This window comes from Copadichromis virginalis, linkage group LG5 (genome assembly GCF_057382275.1).
Source record: "Copadichromis virginalis isolate Kocher_CV1m ecotype Utaka linkage group LG5, C_Virginalis_male_GT1.1, whole genome shotgun sequence".
Classification (NCBI taxonomy): Eukaryota; Metazoa; Chordata; class Actinopteri; order Cichliformes; family Cichlidae; genus Copadichromis; species Copadichromis virginalis.
In genome coordinates this window covers 12,250,361-12,269,083 of record NC_140622.1, presented here as the reverse complement: position 1 = coordinate 12,269,083, position 18,723 = coordinate 12,250,361, and the positions used below count along the sequence as shown (strand labels likewise).

The 18,723-nt window shown below is 40.4% G+C and overlaps 1 protein-coding gene across 1 annotated transcript; it reads left to right on the top strand.

The window, feature by feature from the left end:
- Positions 1-156: 156 nt before the first annotated feature.
- On the top strand, positions 157-18,650 carry mapkapk3 (MAPK activated protein kinase 3). The gene is made up of 10 exons (XM_085455964.1): positions 157-915; positions 7,950-8,089; positions 10,748-10,812; positions 10,972-11,051; positions 11,162-11,288; positions 11,445-11,520; positions 11,678-11,802; positions 15,178-15,263; positions 15,358-15,438; positions 17,103-18,650. Exons 1-10 carry the CDS (start codon positions 613-615, stop codon positions 17,256-17,258), a joined length of 1,239 nt encoding a protein of 412 aa, XP_085312090.1. The 5' UTR covers positions 157-612; the 3' UTR covers positions 17,259-18,650.
- The last annotated feature ends 73 nt before the right edge of the window (positions 18,651-18,723 follow it).

Sequence of the window (18,723 nt, the reverse complement as noted above, 5' to 3'; positions counted from 1 at the left end):
TTGTGTGTATTTTCTGCACAGCCAAATATACAACCGTTATTACCACTGACTAGTTTCACCTCCCCGCAGCGCTCATTTGATGCTTGAATATCCGTCCTGCTCCTTTAAGGCGGCCGCGTAGGTCAGTTGAGAAATATGACTTGACTGAAGGAGGGTGGCGCTTAAACTACTGTGACAGCGACTGGCCATGTGAATGCAGCTGAAGGAGTTATCAGCGGGAAACCGAGATCAACAGATAATCGTCACCACTGCCTCTTTTTTTTTTTTTTACCCCCAAACACGTCTGACTGGAATTTTCTTAAATGGTTCATTTGCGCTCAAATTCTTTTTTAGATTTTCTCTCACGGGCCACCCCGGATCGCTAAAGTTCAGAGAGCTACATTTAAAGAATAGAATTATAGTGTAGTTTCCCCAAATGGACTCTGACTTGTAAGCCTGTGTGAAGATAGAGTGGAGTCACTGTGGTAGAGTCCGCACGGGACAGGCGGATGCGTTAGAGGTCTCAGCTTTACGCATTTACCGGAGGAGGGCTGGACTCATCGCGTTAATCCGGAGAGTTGCTCACAGTTTGTCCCTCTGTGCACCGCTGTTGACAGCAAGCCGGTGTAAAACATGCTGCAAAATGGAAACGGAAAGCAAAAAGCTCCGCAACCGCCAAATACTGGTGGGACAGAGTCAGACTCCACGGATGGCAACCCGAAACTGCAGCAAGAGCAGCCGGCAGTTCTCCCAGCCGCCGACAAGAAGGACGCAGAGTCCACACACTTCCCCATGCCCACTTACCCTAAACTGGAGATAAAGCGAAACGCGGTGACGGACGATTATAAAGTCTCCAATCAGGTTCTGGGCTTGGGGATCAACGGCAAAGTCCTCGAGTGCTTTAACAAGAAAACTGGAGAGAAGTGCGCGCTAAAGGTATCGAAGTCTCATGAGTATATCATAAATTGTCCCCGGCCCTCCTGTTGACACTCTCACAGTATAACTGCAGACTTTATAGCTTTTAAGCGATAACTCTAGATCATCCCAGCTGAAAGAACACCTGTTTCTGATACAAGTTTATCTCTCACTTTGTTTGGATGTAATAACATAGATGTCGACTGTCCAGACTGGTCAATCCATTTGGAAAAACAGGCGTCAGTCCATTATGTTGGATTATGGTGGTGTGTCTAGGTATTTATTTATATCACTTGCTGCTCCTCTAAATTTGATCCTAATCTAATGCAAGTATGGTTTAAATACCTAACTGTGTGGAAACACACATAAGGGTCCATAAGCTATCCTAAAGTGTTTGTTTGCACTGTGGGTTTAAAATATAAGAGTGGAAACTTGTGTAGACAAGAATCAAGAACTATGACCTTTATGGAAGTAGGATTTTCTTTTTCCAGGAACATGAAAGGTTAAAGGTTACTAACAAAACCAGTGTTTGACATAGACAGATAGATGAATAGACTGCTGGTTTTGCATGTATATATACCTACTGATCATACTGGGTTTGACATGCACTGTACATGCTTCTCCCCGAGCTCACATTCACTTATCTGGTGGTGTTTCCTGGAAGGTCAGCCCTTTGCAAGCAGTTCCAAGTTAATGGGTGTGTGGTCACCTAGCCATAAAATATCACGTGATACACTGCTTCAAAGACACACGGACTGTGATGGTGACACTTTATTCTGGGAGCGGTAGAAACCTTCACACTCATCTGCACACATGCACAGGTCGTCAGGTTTTCACCTGTCACCACTGGTCCACAGACCCGGAGAGATTTACTGGTTTACAGTAATCCATCTGGATCTGAGCTGCCAGCCAGGCAGCAGTGTCAAAAGGAGAGCATACCCAAAACTTTGGGATAGAAACTAAAGCTAAAGATTTAAAAATGAGATAAACTGCAGCAGGAAATTGAATATTACAAAAAAAAGATAGAATGCCAAAATCAGAAAGGGGATACTTTTCTTGATAGCATCATGGGTGGGACCGGTAAAGAAAACAATTCTGCTTAGAAATATGAGCAGAAAGAATTACTTAAAATGAAAAAGACTTCCGATGCGGAAAAAATCTTCAGGCAAAATGCTAATCTGAATCCAGCAAGTTTTTGTCTTTTGTCAGAAGTAATGACAGAACTGAAACACACAAAGAAAGTTTTGTGTCTTTTAATGTTCTGCCAAAAGACTGTGTGTGTGTCACTGCAACCACACTGTTCCGTAGGGGAAAGCCGGCAATAGATCGCTGTGACCCAAGTAGAGAGGGAACGCATCACATTAAGCCTCTGACCATCTTCTTCTCTCTGAAGATCTGTTAAAAGGTGTTAAGAGACGGCAGAAGAAACACTTCTGATGGCTCAGTCTGTCTTCTCTATTGTAGCTGCTGCAGTTTTTCTTTTGCACTGTGCTTGTTCATACAGCCGTTTATGTAAATTTGATTAATTTTGTTATGTCAAGTTAAATAGTGAGTAAAAGTAAACAGAAGCTAGACTGATGTAGAGTCGGATGACCGGCCCATTGGGTTTTTAAATTAAGTGTTGCTCTGAGCGCTGAATGTAATAGATGGCTATGGCTTTAATCTACTTTGCAGCAGTGCTTGAACAAAGCCATCCTTTCAGTGTAATGCAGTTAAAGTTATCTTGGTTCTTTTAACTTGGATTTTTCTTACTTAACAGCAGGGGATGGGAGAGAGAGCCCTGTGCTGTTTGGATGCGTTCGTGACCTCCACCATTAACTGCTTAGACAGAAGTACAAATGATTGTTCCACTTAAGAGAACATTGGGCCTTTTCGAGTGAAGCTAAATGGCCTGCAGGCCTGTTTTACTCATAGTCAAAATCTTATCAATGGCTTTGGCTTTGGGTTCTGTGGTTATCACTTTGGCACACTTGTTGCACAAATGAGTGTGTTTCAGGGTGTAAATTATCCAAACCATAAAGGAAATGCCCACTGTTTTGGTTAAAGGCAGCTCCAAAAAAGACTTTTGTTTTGAAAGTTTCTGTAAGATCTCATAGGTTAGGGTTAAGCTCCCTCCAACAAGTTAATCAGTCTCTGGGGTCCTCTTGAATGAATTGAAGGATTTAGGCTTTTAAACCTCATCAACCCAACAGAGCTGGAAGTGTCTTGTTGGGATCACTCTGATCACTCTGTACCTTTACAGCACAGAGGAACTTTATGTTTTCATTGCTTCACTTCCACTTTCTATATGCAAAAATGCATTGTGAGTATTTTTATACTTGAGCAGTAGAAGTCTTCTAAGAGGTGGCTGTGAGCACAGGTCATCTGCATCCTTGGGCAAGATACTGAACTGAAGTTCCCTTGATGTGTTCATCAGAGTGTGAATGTCAGACAGAAAGCAAAGTGTGTGAATGACTGAGGTTCAAGTAGAAAAGCACTATAGAAGAAAAAGGCCATTTACAATTTTGAGTGAGTTTTTCAGGCTTTTTAAATCATTATAAAGAAAAAAAAAGTGATTCTAGAATTGGTATCATCAGTCTGTGTATCACTTTGGTCCAAAAGCAAAAGAAACAACCCAACAAATCTTTGATGTTCTCTGAATATGAACATGTTAGGATTGCTGACATTAGTATTTAGCACTTACACAGTCTCCTGCTTTCTAGACCACTTTGCTGTAGCCTTTATGAGCAGATCTTTATTGGCAGATGTTGTAAAGATAAACCACATTTTTATGAAGATATACAGACCAGCACTTTGAAATTCACTAATATTTAATAGAGTGTAAACATGTTCGAGCAATTAAAGTGTGTTTGTGTGTGTGCGCGTGTGTGTGTGTTAACCAAGGTTCTGTGGGAGGCAGCATGTGGTTAAATTTAGTGGGCGTTATCAGCTAAAGGTGTGTGTCTCAGTGTTTCTTAAGCTTCTCCTGACACAGATCTGATTCGTCTGAGTGTCGAGTCATCGTTGACTGGTTTACGTGCCCTTTCAAATAAGAACAAAATCCTCCTGAAGATTAACTGTCTCGTTCTCTTAGTCCTTCCTCTGCAACCCTTTTTATGTTTTACTACAGTGCTACAGGCCCCTTTTTATTAGAGCCGATTCTGTTTCGCTGCAGGAAATTAAGGAAACCAGCTCATAAACTATCTGCTCTTGATTGGAGTCATAAAGCTATAAATTACATAGCAAAAGCAAAACCTGCCCACTGCTCCGCTTAAAGTCAAGGCAAGTGGGCGAGGGTGAGCAAAATAGGACACATGTAGTAGCAGATCAGACACCGGAAACCCTCAACTTCTTCTTTTAACACACTGCCGTCCTCTGAACCCTTTGCTTCCTCTTTGACATTAGCAAGCAAAAAAAGATAGAGGAAAAAAAGGCGCTACACAGATGAGCTGTTTCTTTCCGGCATTTTGGAGTTTCCAAGAAATTTCATGTTTACCCACCAGCTGAATCCAATTTGCTCGGGTAGAGCCTTGCGAAAGTCACCTGCAACACACCACAGATTTATGTATGTGTGTCTGTCATACGTCAGTGAGTCAAACTCTGTGTGTGTTGTGTATTCCAGGCGCAGTCTGTAAGCAGACCGGCCTTGTGAACAACAGGGGATAGCTCCATCACTGTCACATCCAAAAATACCCCTTGACTGTGTGCTATGTCAAAGTCTGTCACCTGCTTTGTACGTCTGTGTGTGTGTGTGTGTGTATGTGTGTGTATGTGTGTGTGTCTGCTGTATTGCAAACTGTGTGAGTACCCGGCTATTCCAGTATTCCAGTATTTATAGGCATCAGTTCTTATACTGACATTAGAGCTTGAACTACCAATCCACTTACAGTCGTTTTGAAAAGAAAGTACCCTCTTTCCGTGCTTTGGTTTTACATAACAACAAAAAAATCATCTGATTCTCACCAGTTGTTAAAACTATTTAAATGCCACCTCAAAGGAGGAACAGCACGCAGCATGAGATTATAAATCATTACTTATTAAACAATAGCTAAGCTAAAATATGGAAGTTGTGTAAGAGACTAAGCACACCTCACGATTCAGTAGCTTGTAGAATCACCGTTAGCTGCAGAAACCTTAAATAATGGTTTTCTGTATGAGTATCAGTCTCTCACATCTTTGTGAATGAATTTTGGCCCACTTTCTTTGCAATGTTATGGGTATTTGTTTATGCACAGCTCTCTTAGGGTCATGCCACAGCCTTTGCGTCAGGTTTATCTGGACTTTGACTGGGTCAACACCTTGCTTCTTTTCTTTTTCAGTCATTCTGTCGTGGATTTGCTGCTGTGCTTGGGATTAAAACAGTATCATTGACCCAGTTTAGCCCAAGCTGTAGTTGTTGCACAGACGCCCTCACCTTTGAATTTAAAGTACTTTGGTATACAGAGGAGTTCACGGTTGACTCAATGAGTGCAAGGTACCCAGGTCCTGTGGCTGGAAAGCAAACCAAAATCATCACCCCCTCCACCACCGTGCTCGACAGTTGGTGCGGGGTGTTTGTGCCGATGTGCTGTGTTTGGTTTTCACCAAACGTAACACTGTGAAATATGGCGCAACATCTCCACATTGGTTTGTTCATTTGAAACTTTGCAGTGCTAAGAAATGCTGCAAATGTTCCTTTTAGATTGAAGAGGCTTTTTTCCCCCAGTCACCTCTCAAAAAAGCCATATTTGTTCAGTCTTTTTCTATTTGTGCTGTCACAAACTTTAACATTTAACATACCAACTGAGGCCTGTGGAGTCTGAGGTATAACTGCATTGTCTGACCTTGGGGTCAATTTGATGTCTTGAATGTTTTCCAGTTGTGAGTAGGGATGGGTATCGAAAACCGGTTCTTGTTGAGAACCGGTTCCCACTGTTTCAATTCCTTGGAATTGTTTGCCATTTTTGCAAACGATTCCCTTATCGATTCCAGTCGCCCCGAATGACGTCACCACGTTGCGGAGCGTCATTTACCTGGCAGGAAACACGGCGCGTAAGCGGCTCAAACGCTCAAAAGTTTACGAGAACGGATGACAACAGGGCAACTTGCAATACTTGCAAAGTAGATACTTCATTTAAGGGAGGAAACACTACGAATATGCAAAAGCATTTGCTCACAAAACACGTGATAACCTTAAATGAATGTCATGTTTTTAATTCCGCTCCGGACTCGTGAATCTCAACCCAGCAGCAGCGGTAACGTTTGCACGTCCTCTCCCGTTAATGCGGCAGGTAAATAATCAACTAACAGTGCATATTATGTTAGCGCGATCTGCCTTATTACAAAACCTGCTATTACTGTGCATTTAGGTGACCATGATGAGACAGACAGACAGAGTCTGGCTGGCTCAGATGCTGGCAGTTCTCGCTGCAGTCTACCGGTAGCGTCTCCTTTCAGGCCAGGATAGACGAATGTCACCGAGCAGTGACTAAGTTTGTGGTAAAAGGCTTGAACCAGTGTTGCCAACTCCTCAGTAAGGAAAATCGCTATTGGCTGTCCTAAAAGTCGCTAGAAGTCGCTAAATGATGTCATCGCCTGATTTGCATAATTGGTCATGCTAATCTAATTGTAACCTATGTTGTTGGAGAGAGAAATAACATCGTGGAAGAGACATAAAGTGAGTAAAAAACTTCCTTAATGCATTTAGTTTATTTAGAACTACAAATTAAATTTATTTTAGCAATTATTGTTTTTTTTAATGTCACAATTCCAACCCTGCTCCTTTACCCGGGCTTGGACCGGCAAAAGTGACCTGAAATAGGCACTCTGGTGGAGTTACTTTGTGTGTGTGTTTATAAGTAGTTTTAAACCTTGTGATCCACAAAACAGCATACGAGTAAAAGAAGAACTGACTGCGTTACAGCACCCACTGCTTGTTGAGAGTAAAATCGATACGCGCTTTCACGTCCTTTTTTTAGCGACCTTTATTCTAAAAAAAGTCGCTAAGGGGTCTGAAAACTCGCTAAATATAGCGACAAAGTCGCTAAGTTGGAAACACTGGCTTGAACCCATTTGCCACAGCAGATGCCCCCAATTTTAGGTAAGTGAATGTGTTTAATTGTAGGCAGGGACATTACTGGATATTCTTGTGTAATTGCTACTGAATAATTTATGTTATGCTTTGTTATTGCTACAGAAGAATATTTATTTTATTATTTTACATTTACAATTTTTTTTCCTGGGGACCCTGTGACACCCATTGAAGAGCCGTAGGCTGGATCTCTTAAGATCTCACTGTTGGGTTTGTAAGGCCATGTTACTCCTAAATTTCTATCTTGTTCAAAGAGAAGATATAAAACAAAGTTCTAAGCTAATCGAACTTAGTGTTCTCCTTTTTTAAAAAGAATCGATAAGAGAATCGATAAAGAATCGAATCGTTAAACAGAATCGAAAATGGAATCGGAATCGTGAAAATCTTATCAATACCCATCCCTAGTTGTGAGTAATCAGATTAAAACCAAAACTGATGAGCAACAAGATCACTCGTGATGTCTTGACGTTGTGTAACACACACCTGAATGGTGCAGACCAGAGAACTGCCAAAAATCATCTGCTTTTATAGCATTGAATGCATCTGCCTAGCAACACCTGGCTCATACTTACCCTCTTAACTCCTTTGTAAGCAGTAGGGATGTACTGCTCACTGCTTTTACAGTTTTTGACTGACCTTTTGTTAAAAAAAATAACAACACAGTGTAATATATCATGTAATTTTTTCATACAAGAGCGTATTTGCCAAATTTTTAGACCCACATATGTCTTGACATGTAAAACCTAAGACGATGTTGATTATTTTTACCATCAACGTATTTAGTATTGATTCATCTACTTATCAGCTTGGCTCATGTATATCACATTATGCAGAAAAAAACAAAAACTGCTTTTGTTTTTTTGTTTTGTTTTTTAAAATGTTTTTATAAAATGATGCTGCTGCTGTGTTACACTACACCAAAACTATCCATGTTAAAGTTGAATGACTCCTCATAAATGATTATATAACGTGACATGATCTGTCCTTCTCTCTGCGTCTCTCCCAGATTCTCTATGATAGTCCCAAAGCGAGGCGAGAGGTGGAGCTCCACTGGCGAGTGTCAGGAGGGCCGTACATCGTTCGCATCCTGAGCCTCTATGAGAACATGTATCACGGGAAGAAGTGCTTGCTCATCATCATGGAGTGGTAGGATCTCACCAGTCAGTTAGCACTTCCTTGAATCAAACACTTTCTCTGTACTTTCATATTTAAAGCTTTTCTTAAAAAAACAACAGTGTCTTGAAACTTAGAGCAAGTCTGCTCTCTTTTTGTTGAAAGCATGACATTAAAGAAGTTTTCATTCTGTAGGACGTAATGATGAATCAGTATTTTAATGTGAAAAAGAGCTCGGAGTGGGTACAGAGTCCCATAAGTCACAGCTCCGAGTAAGATGACGCCCTTTGAATAAATGACAACATAACAAAGTGAAAGATTAAAAATAACAAGCTAAAGTTGCCTTGCATCATTTTTACAGCTTACACTTTTGCTTTTTCTCTCTCTCTCTTTTTTTTTAACCTTGCTTCATGACAAACAAAGAAAATGAGCTCAGCAGTGATTAAGGTCTTACAACATGCCCACATGTTTTTCCAACAAGATACTATCAACGCTGTTGTGACACTGTAACTGCACAGATAACAGCAACTCAAGCTCAAAGTGTTAGTTGGGCTAAATATAAACAGAATTAAGAGGCCGTCCTGTATATGGTCTCCTTCTGTCAAATAATAACATTAGTTCTTTACTGAGGTTAGGTTAGGATAGAGCCGGGCACACGCTTACGTCATCTGTGGATTTTATTTGAAATCAGAGATTACATCACCTTTCAGTACAGCCGGTGAAGCCATTCCCAGGAACGTTATGCAGACGTCACGGCAGCCATGTTGACACGAAGTAACACAGGTGTTACCGGTGTCATTAACCAGGGAGTCTGATTTGTTTACGAGCCTTAATTATGTGATTAGTAACACCTGCGTTTTCCAGCTACGTCATGTCACATGGCCGCTGGGAGAAAAGGGTCTATTTTTTTTTAAATATGTAGAACACATGTTTAGTTACATAATAAGCTCTGCCCCACTGAGCCATAGTGACCTTTAACTTTATACAAGTTAAAGGTCAGTTATAAGAGCTGCTGCTCTGAAGCTGACATAGAGACAGAATTTCATCTGGGCTTCATGTGTCATGACAAACTGTTTGTAATGAATTCAACGCCATTGCTAAACAGTCTGTGTGTTTGTGTAAGTGTGTGTGTGTGTGCGTGTGTGTGCGTGTGTGTGGTTCAGGTATTACTCATGTTGTGGGGAAGTGTTTTCCTTATAAGGACAAAAACACTTGTCTACATATGGTGACTGTCCAAGTCAATGCATGTTGTAAGGTAGGAGAAGGTTAAAGGTTTGGAAAGTAGCTACAGTTAAGGTGAATATGAGTGAAGGACGCATAACTGTGTGTGCTTTGACACATGTTTGAACTCTGGACTTTTTATTTCTCTAAGGGAGAAAATGTGAATAATTCAGAGGAAAAAAAAAGGAACTCCATAGGCATGACACCTTTGCTCAGTATGCGGGAATTTTAAAGAGTGATTGTCATCACCGCATTGACTGACATGGCAGGTGTTTGTTATATGTGCGTAGTGACCTTGACGGTACACACACAGCGAGAGAATGTCTGCTGCTTCCTGTATGAAGGAAGTTGCTCGGCTCGCTGTGGGTAGCTTAGCAGCTCCCGTTCTTCCTTCAGCTCTCAGTTCATTTGTGATCCACAAGAAGCGTGCTGGAGTAAGTGCGCTTACTTAATGCAATTATGGAGACATTTTTCCAAAGAACTCAAGGTGGAGTTTCAGGTATCAGTGATTCTCTATATCACACAATGAAAGTGGAGAGTGGGAAGCATCTGGCTCAAGATGTTTTTGGTAGTGAGTCTCTGAACGTTTCTCAGATATAAAATGAAACCAAACGTTTATGTTATTGCAAAATAACCTCTTATTGTGCTGCTAAGTCATTAATGACACTACAGAAGTGACAAATAGTGTTTATATCACTGCAAGATGAATTAATAATGGCACACTCATTCAGTATAAACACAGTTTTGTTTAGTAGGACTTTGGTGTTTTTCCCTTCTTCCTGTTTTTAAACTGTCTCAGTTTCACTTTCACTCAGTATTTTTATTATTTCACTTACCGTTTCGTCACAGAAGAAACTCCAAAAGATTTAGCAGTGTGAGTAAATAGTTCATAATTAAGTAAAAGAATCCCCCCTTTAAAAAATAACACTAGTAGTTTAAAATAATCCTGGTGCTTTTGCTTTGGGGGAAGACCAACATTTCTTTTGGTCTTCCTTTCCTTTACTGATGGAAAAAAATGCTCTCAAATTTTGGTGTAAAGGCAAGCAGGTCTTTAATGATCTCTAATGTGTAATTTACAGACAACCTTACATGGACAGGCTCCTGTAGCAGAGCTCTAGACTCCTGTCGTCTGATCAGGGTCACCCATCTGTTCCACACACTTATTTTAAAACCAGGCGTGATCACACTTTAGACCCTTAACTTTGGAACAGCCTTCCTTATCAGGTTGGCTGATGGTTGGCTCTGTGGTTTGTTTGAATCTTTTGTCTGTTATCTGTGGCTTTTTGTATGCAGGATTGAATGAAAGGCTGTGTGCTTGACTCTGTACAAATATGTACACTTATTTTTAAAGCCTTTTTATCCCAACTGTGAAGCACTTTGTAAAAGTGGTACACGTGTACTAACAGAAATGTGGGTACTATTCTATAATACACTGATCCCTGTTCTCTCCCTGCTTGTCTATGTGTCCAGTATGGAGGGAGGAGAGCTGTTCAGCAGAATCCAGGCCAGAGGAGACCAGGCGTTCACTGAAAAAGGTGAGGACTGATGGAGGGCAGACTCCACGTGATGGATACACAGCAACGGTGGCGTGTTAACTAGTTAAAGCGAGCTCTCTTTCATCTGTGCCTCCTGTTGTTTTAACACTGGAATTGCTTCTGGTTTGAGAGAGTCTGCTTACCTGTTTTTCCTCCCAGAGGCATCAGAGATTATGAGGGACATCGGCACGGCCATCGATTTTCTCCACAACATTGATATCGCGCACAGAGACATCAAGGTACGCAGAGATGAAGTTCAGTGCCCAAATCGTGAAGCATGTGATGTCATGTCTGGGTAGTTTGGTGAAAGCTTGGTTCACTTGTTTTCCTCTGCTGCTTCCACCTCCAGCCAGAGAACCTGCTGTACACAAGTAAAGAGAAAAATGCGGTCCTCAAACTGACAGACTTTGGCTTTGCAAAGGAGACCACGCTGCATAATCCTTTGCAGACTCCTTGTTATACTCCGTACTATGTGGGTAAGATGTCTTACTTTGTCCCGGGATGGGTTTGGGCCATATTAACAAATGAGCCAGATGTTTCAAAATGACAGTAATAAGCTGCTGAGTCACTTTTTGCCTGTGCCCTAATCTCCACTGTTATATTGTTTGTACGTGTGTATTCCTGTTGATAAGCTCCCGAGGTTCTGGGCCCAGAGAAGTACGACAAGTCATGTGACATGTGGTCTCTGGGCGTCATCATGTACATCCTGTGAGTACTGTCTTTGTGTGGAGGCCAGTGCTGATTTCACCACAGATGTTATTGTACGGCGCATGTATTTGTATTTGGATATTGTTACAAGAAGCGCTGCTTAATTTTATTACGTTTTTAAATGGTCGTCATCATTACGGCTTGTTTGTCTCTGCAGATTGTGCGGCTTCCCTCCGTTTTACTCGAATACAGGCCAAGCCATTTCTCCTGGGATGAAGAGGAGGATCAGGATGGGCCAGTATGAATTTCCTAATCCAGAGTGGTCGGAGGTGTCACAGGAAGGTGAGGAACTCAAACTAAAACACTGTCAAACAGCATATTAGCTTGCAGCCATATAGGCAACGAGCACACATAGTTACCGTTAGGTCTATTTGTTTTTAGACAAGGACAGTTTTTGTAGGGTTGCCTCTTTACACCAGCACAGTGGATTTTAAATCAAACAGATGATTTAAGTGCAGATTTACAGCTTTGACAAGGGGTTTGGTGAAAATTATATAATATATAAAATTTTGTATAAACTATTTAGAGATTTAAAGCCATTTTTTCTGCTTAGTCTGCCATTTTCAGAGGTTCAACTGGACAAAGTAGCATAATTTTAAATAAAAGGATTTTTTTTTTTATACTTGGATAAAAAACCTCTGCAGTCAGATACTTTTTGAAGTCTAGAAACCACAGACCAAATGTTGTGCTTCCTATCTTAAGATGCTCTGCGAGGCCTTTACTGCAGCCTCCTTCAGTTGCTGCTTGTTGAGGTTGAGATCAGCTGACCGACTTGGCCATTGAAAAATATCCGATCTCAAACGGAGGGTTGTTTATAAAAAACAAAACTAAAATTTTCTAAAATTACTGTAAATTCCTTAGACGTGTCAAATTAAAGCCACTGTGCTGTTTAAGAGATGCAAAATTCATAAACATGTTTCATTCTTCAAAAATGTACAAATTTTCTACAACTTTTAATTTTGTATGGCAGCAAAAAAAAAGTCTGTAGCTTCCCTCTGTTTAATCCATATGAATAGAAACTCCTGTAGGCTAAACATCTGAGCTTTTGTGAGAGAATTACAAAAAAAACATTTTTAATATATTTGTCTTTTTATTGTAAACATTTGCAGGTTTTACAAATGTTTGCAATCATGTGTGACACAGCAGTGTTTATCTGCATTCATGCATGTATGGCCTGCTTGTCTGCTCTCTATTGTCAGAAACAGGAAACCTTAAACAGCAGGGGCTGCACTCAGGCCAATTCTGCAGATTTACTAAATGTCAATGTATGTCAAGTTAAGATATTATCATATAGAAACATTTTCGAGAATCATATACAGCAAGATATAATCTTGCCCCAGTTTGCATCTCGCTGTTATATAAACTTTACTTACAGTGTGGTTAAAAAGTATTTGGCCCTTCTTGGTTTCTTAGTTTTGTGTATATTTGTGTATATGTGTATATTTTCACAATTAAATGTTTCAGATCATAAAAAATGTAATATTAGAGAAAGATAACCCACGTAAATAAAAATGCAGTTTTTAAATGATGATTATTTTTATTAAGGGAAAAAATACTATCCAAACCAACCTGGCTGTGTGTGAAAAAATGATTCCCTCCCTTGTTAAATCTTGAATTAACAGTGAATGATAAATGATGAACCACATTTCTTTAGAAAGCTGAGTTTAATTTCACCCGTCACACCCAGGCCCGATTGCTGCCAGACCTGTCGAATCAAGAAGTCGCTAAAAGAGAAACTGCCTGACAAAGTGAAACAAGCTAAAAGATCTCAAAAAGCAACATTTCATGCCATGACCTAATTTAAAAAGTCACTGACAACTATCAGGCTTAGAAAGGTTACACAGCAAAATCTCCAGTGTTAAATTGACACTAGAGAGTGTCTATATGGGTCCACCAAAATGGGTGTTAAATATAACACTGTTGAGTGTTAAATGAACACTTTTGACAGTGTTATATTTTTTTAAAGTAACCTAGTCAGTTTTGAAGATTAACAATGACCAACACTGAGCAGTGCTGATTTTCTAACACTGGAAAATAACTCAAAATGTTAGAAATTTTCAAAAAAAAGTCTTCAGGCCTCACGTGCCTCAGTTAAGGTCAGAGTTCACGAGGCATCTATGGGGGAGGTCCAAGGAGAAAACCACTGCTGACCAAAAAAAAAACCTCACAAGGGCTCATCTCACATCTTCATCTTGATTATACCCAAGGCTTTGACTTGGGTATAAGTCTGGACTGACGAGACAAAAGGTGATCTGGGCGACTTGCTGTACCTGATGGAACCGTGAATTCTGTTCTACCACAAAATCCTGAACTGTAGCCATCAGTTTATGCCCTGAAGCTCAGGTGCACAGCAGGACAGAGGTCCGTAAAAAAAACAGCAAGTCTACCTGTGAATGGCTCAAAAAACCAAAATGAAGGTTTTGAAGTGGTCTAGTCAAAGTGGACTGAAATGTGATTGAGGTGCTTTGACCTTAAACAGGCGGTTCGTAGTCGAAAACCCTCCAATGTGACTGATTTAAAATAATTCTCCAAAGATGAGTGGGCCAAAATCCTACACAAACACTTGATTGCAATTCTTCCTGCCAAGGGTAACACAACCAGTTATTAGGTTTAGGCGGGGATTACTTTTTCAGATATAGCCAGGTAGTTTGGGATTCTTTCCCCAATAAATCTTGTTCTAATGTTGAATATTCTGTCCATTGTCACCGTCTCTTTAAATTGCATCCAGTGTTAAATATGTGGCTCCGTTTGCTCCAGTGACTCCTTCTTCTTCTTGGTATTATATTTAAACTCTGCTCTGACCTTTGATTCAACCTTAAACAATTTGTAATGATGCAAATTAAAGTTACAAGGGTTTTTTTTTTTTTTGCATAATATCCCTGAGTAATATTTTCCTTTTCCTTCACAGTGTGCTGTTGAAAGTACTTTGACTCACAGAAAATGCACCAGTGAAATATTTTGTTAATTCAATAAGTTTGGTTGTGGAAACATCAACAACTGGGGGGAAAACCTTTTTTTTTTCATATCAAGTCTTATTTATATACAGTACTGTGCAAAAGTCTTGAGCCACATGGGATTTCTTTATATTCCGCTTCCATGGAACTAATTTCAGACAGTGGTACTGGGTATATTTTCAAAATTGATGTCAGAAAAGTCCGATTTTTAAATAGAATATTTAAAAATACCATCTGGAAAGCACCTATCTGGCAACAGCTTCTCTGTAAAGCATGACAGGGATCCCAAATGCACTGATAATAGATAATAGAAAGACACATAAAACACTATCAGTCTGTTCTCCCCAGAGCCTGAACCTCGAGACTAATTGAAGAAATTACAAGAAAGCATGCCTAAGAGTTCAGCCTTTGTTAAAGAATAAAGGTGGCCATGCAAAATATTCACTTTGATGGTTGTTAAAACTGTAAAAACTCTGTTTTTGCCTTATATCCTGTATTTCCCTGTACATTTGCCCATGTTTCAGCAAATCACAGCACATATTTTCAACTTATCTACCAATATATAAAACAATGAGACAAGCAGCTGTTTTAATAGTGACATTTGAATTCAACACATCAAAATCCACTATAAATAGAACATTTTATCTCCAAGGCAAACATCATGTGAAAAGTTGTAAACTTTGCATTGCCTTGTGTCTCCCAGCAAAAGATTTGATCCACCAACTACTGAAGACAGACCCTAACGAGAGAATGACCATCACCCAGTTTATGAACCACCCCTGGATCAATGTAAGCACCCGTACACGCCTCATCTACTGTTTCCTGCTTGTCTGTGCATCTGTTTGCTTACGTCCTCATCGGTGTTTGTGTTTTGACTCTGCAGCAGTCCATGATGGTTCCTTCCACTCCCCTGCACACCACACGGGTCCTGACAGAAGACAGAGAGATGTGGGAGGACGTGAAGGTCAGTAGCACGACAACATCGACCCCCTCTGGTCACATCTTGACATTACAGCTTGTTAATGATAGGCTGCTGAAATGTTCAGCTTGCGGTAGGGTTTCAGTTAACGTTGCAGTGGTTTATAGACCAGTATGGGGGAAAACTCCAAAAATATTGAACTGGTAACTTTCCAGAATGCATGAGAATGTCCCAGTTTACTCTGGTTTCTCTTGAAACCTCAAGCCTCCATGTACGCTCTGAAATGCACCTAAAGGCATACATATGATGTAATCAAGGCCGCTTACAATCACATCATTAAAAAGCTCAGAACCACAGAGGACATATACAACAATTTCAGCTGTTGGAGTAAAACCCTAACGACCTCTAAACAGATTTTCATGTGTGAAAACAGCAAAGTGGCCCTTTAAATATTCTAATGATGGAAATGTGAGGAAAACTGCCATCCTCATGTGTTTACATTCTTATTATCTCCTGACAACCAGCAGGGTGAAGAAGTGTTTGCAGTCTGTACAACTGTATGAGTTACAGTTTAATATTTAACCCAAACACACCTAAGCTTAGCTTACCTTTTGCCATTCCTGCATTTTTTCCTGATTTAAACTACTAAACAAAAGAAAACACCACTTCCTCATATCAAGTTCATTCAGCCATGCAGAAATGTACAAAATGTCTCACTTAGGCAATCACTTATTTTCAATCCCTGTAAATAACATGTGGAATGGCACATTCCTTCACAACAGCTGAATGAACAGGTTTGTCATGATAAGGTGTGAAAAGACCATTCAGCAAAATGATACGCTCACAATACACCACTGTTCGTTTCTGCAGTGGGTACTGGGTACAGCGTTGCATAAAAGACCACTTCTCAAAAAGCAAAGAGTCAGGAGGGTACAGTCTTTATATTGAGCTTTATTCACAGTAAATGGAAAAGGTTTAGTTTTCTCTGAGGTCTGTTCTGACTCATTTTGAGTTCAGGCCTTTTTTTAAAATCATAAAAATATTTCCAGCCTGTTTCCTTTTTTCTTTCTACCTTTGCTTAGTTTTTTCCTGCTGCACAGATCTTGAACAGCAGCGAACTGCGTGGAAGCCTTTGCAGCGAAGATTTTGACATTATAGGAAACATCCTCCTTTGTTTCCTTTCTAAGAGTTGATGGTGTGAAAAATGACTAATGAGAGGATAGATGTCAGCTCTAATTATTTTGGGGTGGTGTAAAGCCTGGAAACAGCTAACCTGACACCATCCTACAGCAATAAATTCCACTTATCAGCACTTTTAAAGCTTCTCTGGTTAACATATCGTCTCCTTTTTTAAAAAATTCATACCTATACTGATGTGTAAACAAAAAAAAGTTGCAGGCTCTTTGGGTTTTATGTCCTCACAGTTTCTTGACCAACACCTGCAACTGTTCCCTGCTGAGAAACAGTCCTCACTAAAACCGCAGCTTCTCCTTTTTATACTTTTTGTTTGGAAAATAAAAAGCAGACATATTGCGTTAATTCATTAGCTTTAGCGTGCTTGCTTGTTTTCTCCATTTTATGTCTTGACGTTATGCTAAGCTAACTGGCTGCTCTTTGGAAACATACATGTGCCACTGGTAAAAAAGCAAACGGTTTCCACATCCGTAAGCGCCAGCTAAATCCTCCAACATCTGCCTCTTCTCTCGCAGGAAGAGATGACCAGCGCTTTAGCGACCATGCGTGTGGACTACGACCAGGTGAAGATCAAAGATCTCGACACCTCCAGCAACCCTCTGCTCAACAAGAGGCGCAAGAAGGCCGCTGCGGGGGGCAAGAGTGGGTCCACGGTATGCCAGAGTCAGTGAGGCAAGGATGAGCTTTGGTGGAAGGTTCAAGAGGTGCTTTAGACTTCTGAGAGACTCAACTTCAAGCAAGTGTGCTCTAAAATAAGAGACATTAGGAACGCCAGAGTTAAACCTGGATATTTCAGGGACGTGGAGACGTGATATCACCTGTCTGTTGTCACCGCAGGCATCTCTGTTTTTAATTATTTTGTGTAATAATGTCTTTTCTTTTTTGGGGAGGGGGCTGGGCTGTTTGTAAGAGTACCTGTGTGTAGAGATATTTGTAGTGGTATACGTTGTGTATTTGAATGCTGGATTTACCTGTCTATGGTGTAACTATGCAGTTGTGTGCAGATCACACTCAAAGAAACTAACTGTGGACAGACTGTGAAACTAAAAGGCTCATTATTGTCTTTTGTCTTAATATCGTCCTTCGTTTGCTGCCTTCCTTTTAGGATTCAAAATCCTAAAATGTTAATAAAATGTAGCCTCCACAATCGCTTCCATCTGAGAAACTTTTTTTGTACAGAATCACTGCTGCAGATCAGTCTGGTGTCCTGTTAACAGAGCAGCACTCAGACTGTCAGCTTCCTGTAGCTGCAGTGGGCTAACGGCTGGTTGTGTTGCATTGGCAAGTTGTGTCAGTTTTCCTGAGAAATTTCTTATGTGTCACTGTGGTGATAAAATGCTTCCAGTAAATTGTGACTACAGTTTCTCTTTAAAATACAACCTTAGCAGGGAGAAAGGAAACCTCTTGGGTGAATCCACTTCACATAGATGCTAAGATTTTCCACGTGGTGGTTCTAAACACGCTCCTAAACTTAAAATAGAAGTTTTCGTGTGACAGACACGTTTCCTGTGGATGTGGCAACATTTTTCTTTTTTTTGGTATCGTGTATTTCAGGCTTTGTCAGGCTGCTATTAATAGGAGCAGCGAAGTAGTTCTGTGGGACGCAGCCATCTGACATGTCATTCAACTGCAAAAGGTCAAAATTTTCATGTTTATGATTGCAACCTTTAGCCCACTTTGATCATGTGATGCCAAGAGTGTTAAGGGGACGCTGATCATAAAAAGCTACTTGGCTTTTCTGCCTTTGGGATGTTGCCGTACTGTCAGCAGGACTGCACAGCTCTTCTTCGGGCCTCTGTGAACGTAAGAAGTTTAGAAGTTCTGAGAATAAAACAATAAAGTCTCAGCTTTCCCCGAGTGAAATATCACAGCATATTCCAAAGCATGTTTTTTTCCTCGTGACGAATTAGGGGAGGGAATGTTTTGTGCTAATTGCTCCATAATACAGAGACAAGTCCAGTCCTGATGTACCACTATGTCTCAATTACTAACATGATGTTGACATAACAGTGTCTTGAACACTTCCCTTTTTTTGCGTAATTCCTCAAAAGCAAAGGGTTTCAAACCAAAAGGATGACAATAAAAAAAATTAAAGCATGCCTGCTTAAGTTAGAAGTCTGTTTCCTCAGTGGGGGA

Bases quoted from the DNA above. Each gene is read 5' to 3' on its own strand.
- mapkapk3 (XM_085455964.1), top strand. From the start codon at position 613: ATGCTGCAAAATGGAAACGGAAAGCAAAAAGCTCCGCAACCGCCAAAT. The intron at 916-7,949 runs GTATCGAAGTCT...CGTCTCTCCCAG, and splicing joins GAGAGAAGTGCGCGCTAAAG to ATTCTCTATGATAGTCCCAA. The intron at 11,052-11,161 runs GTACGCAGAGAT...TTCCACCTCCAG, and splicing joins TCGCGCACAGAGACATCAAG to CCAGAGAACCTGCTGTACAC.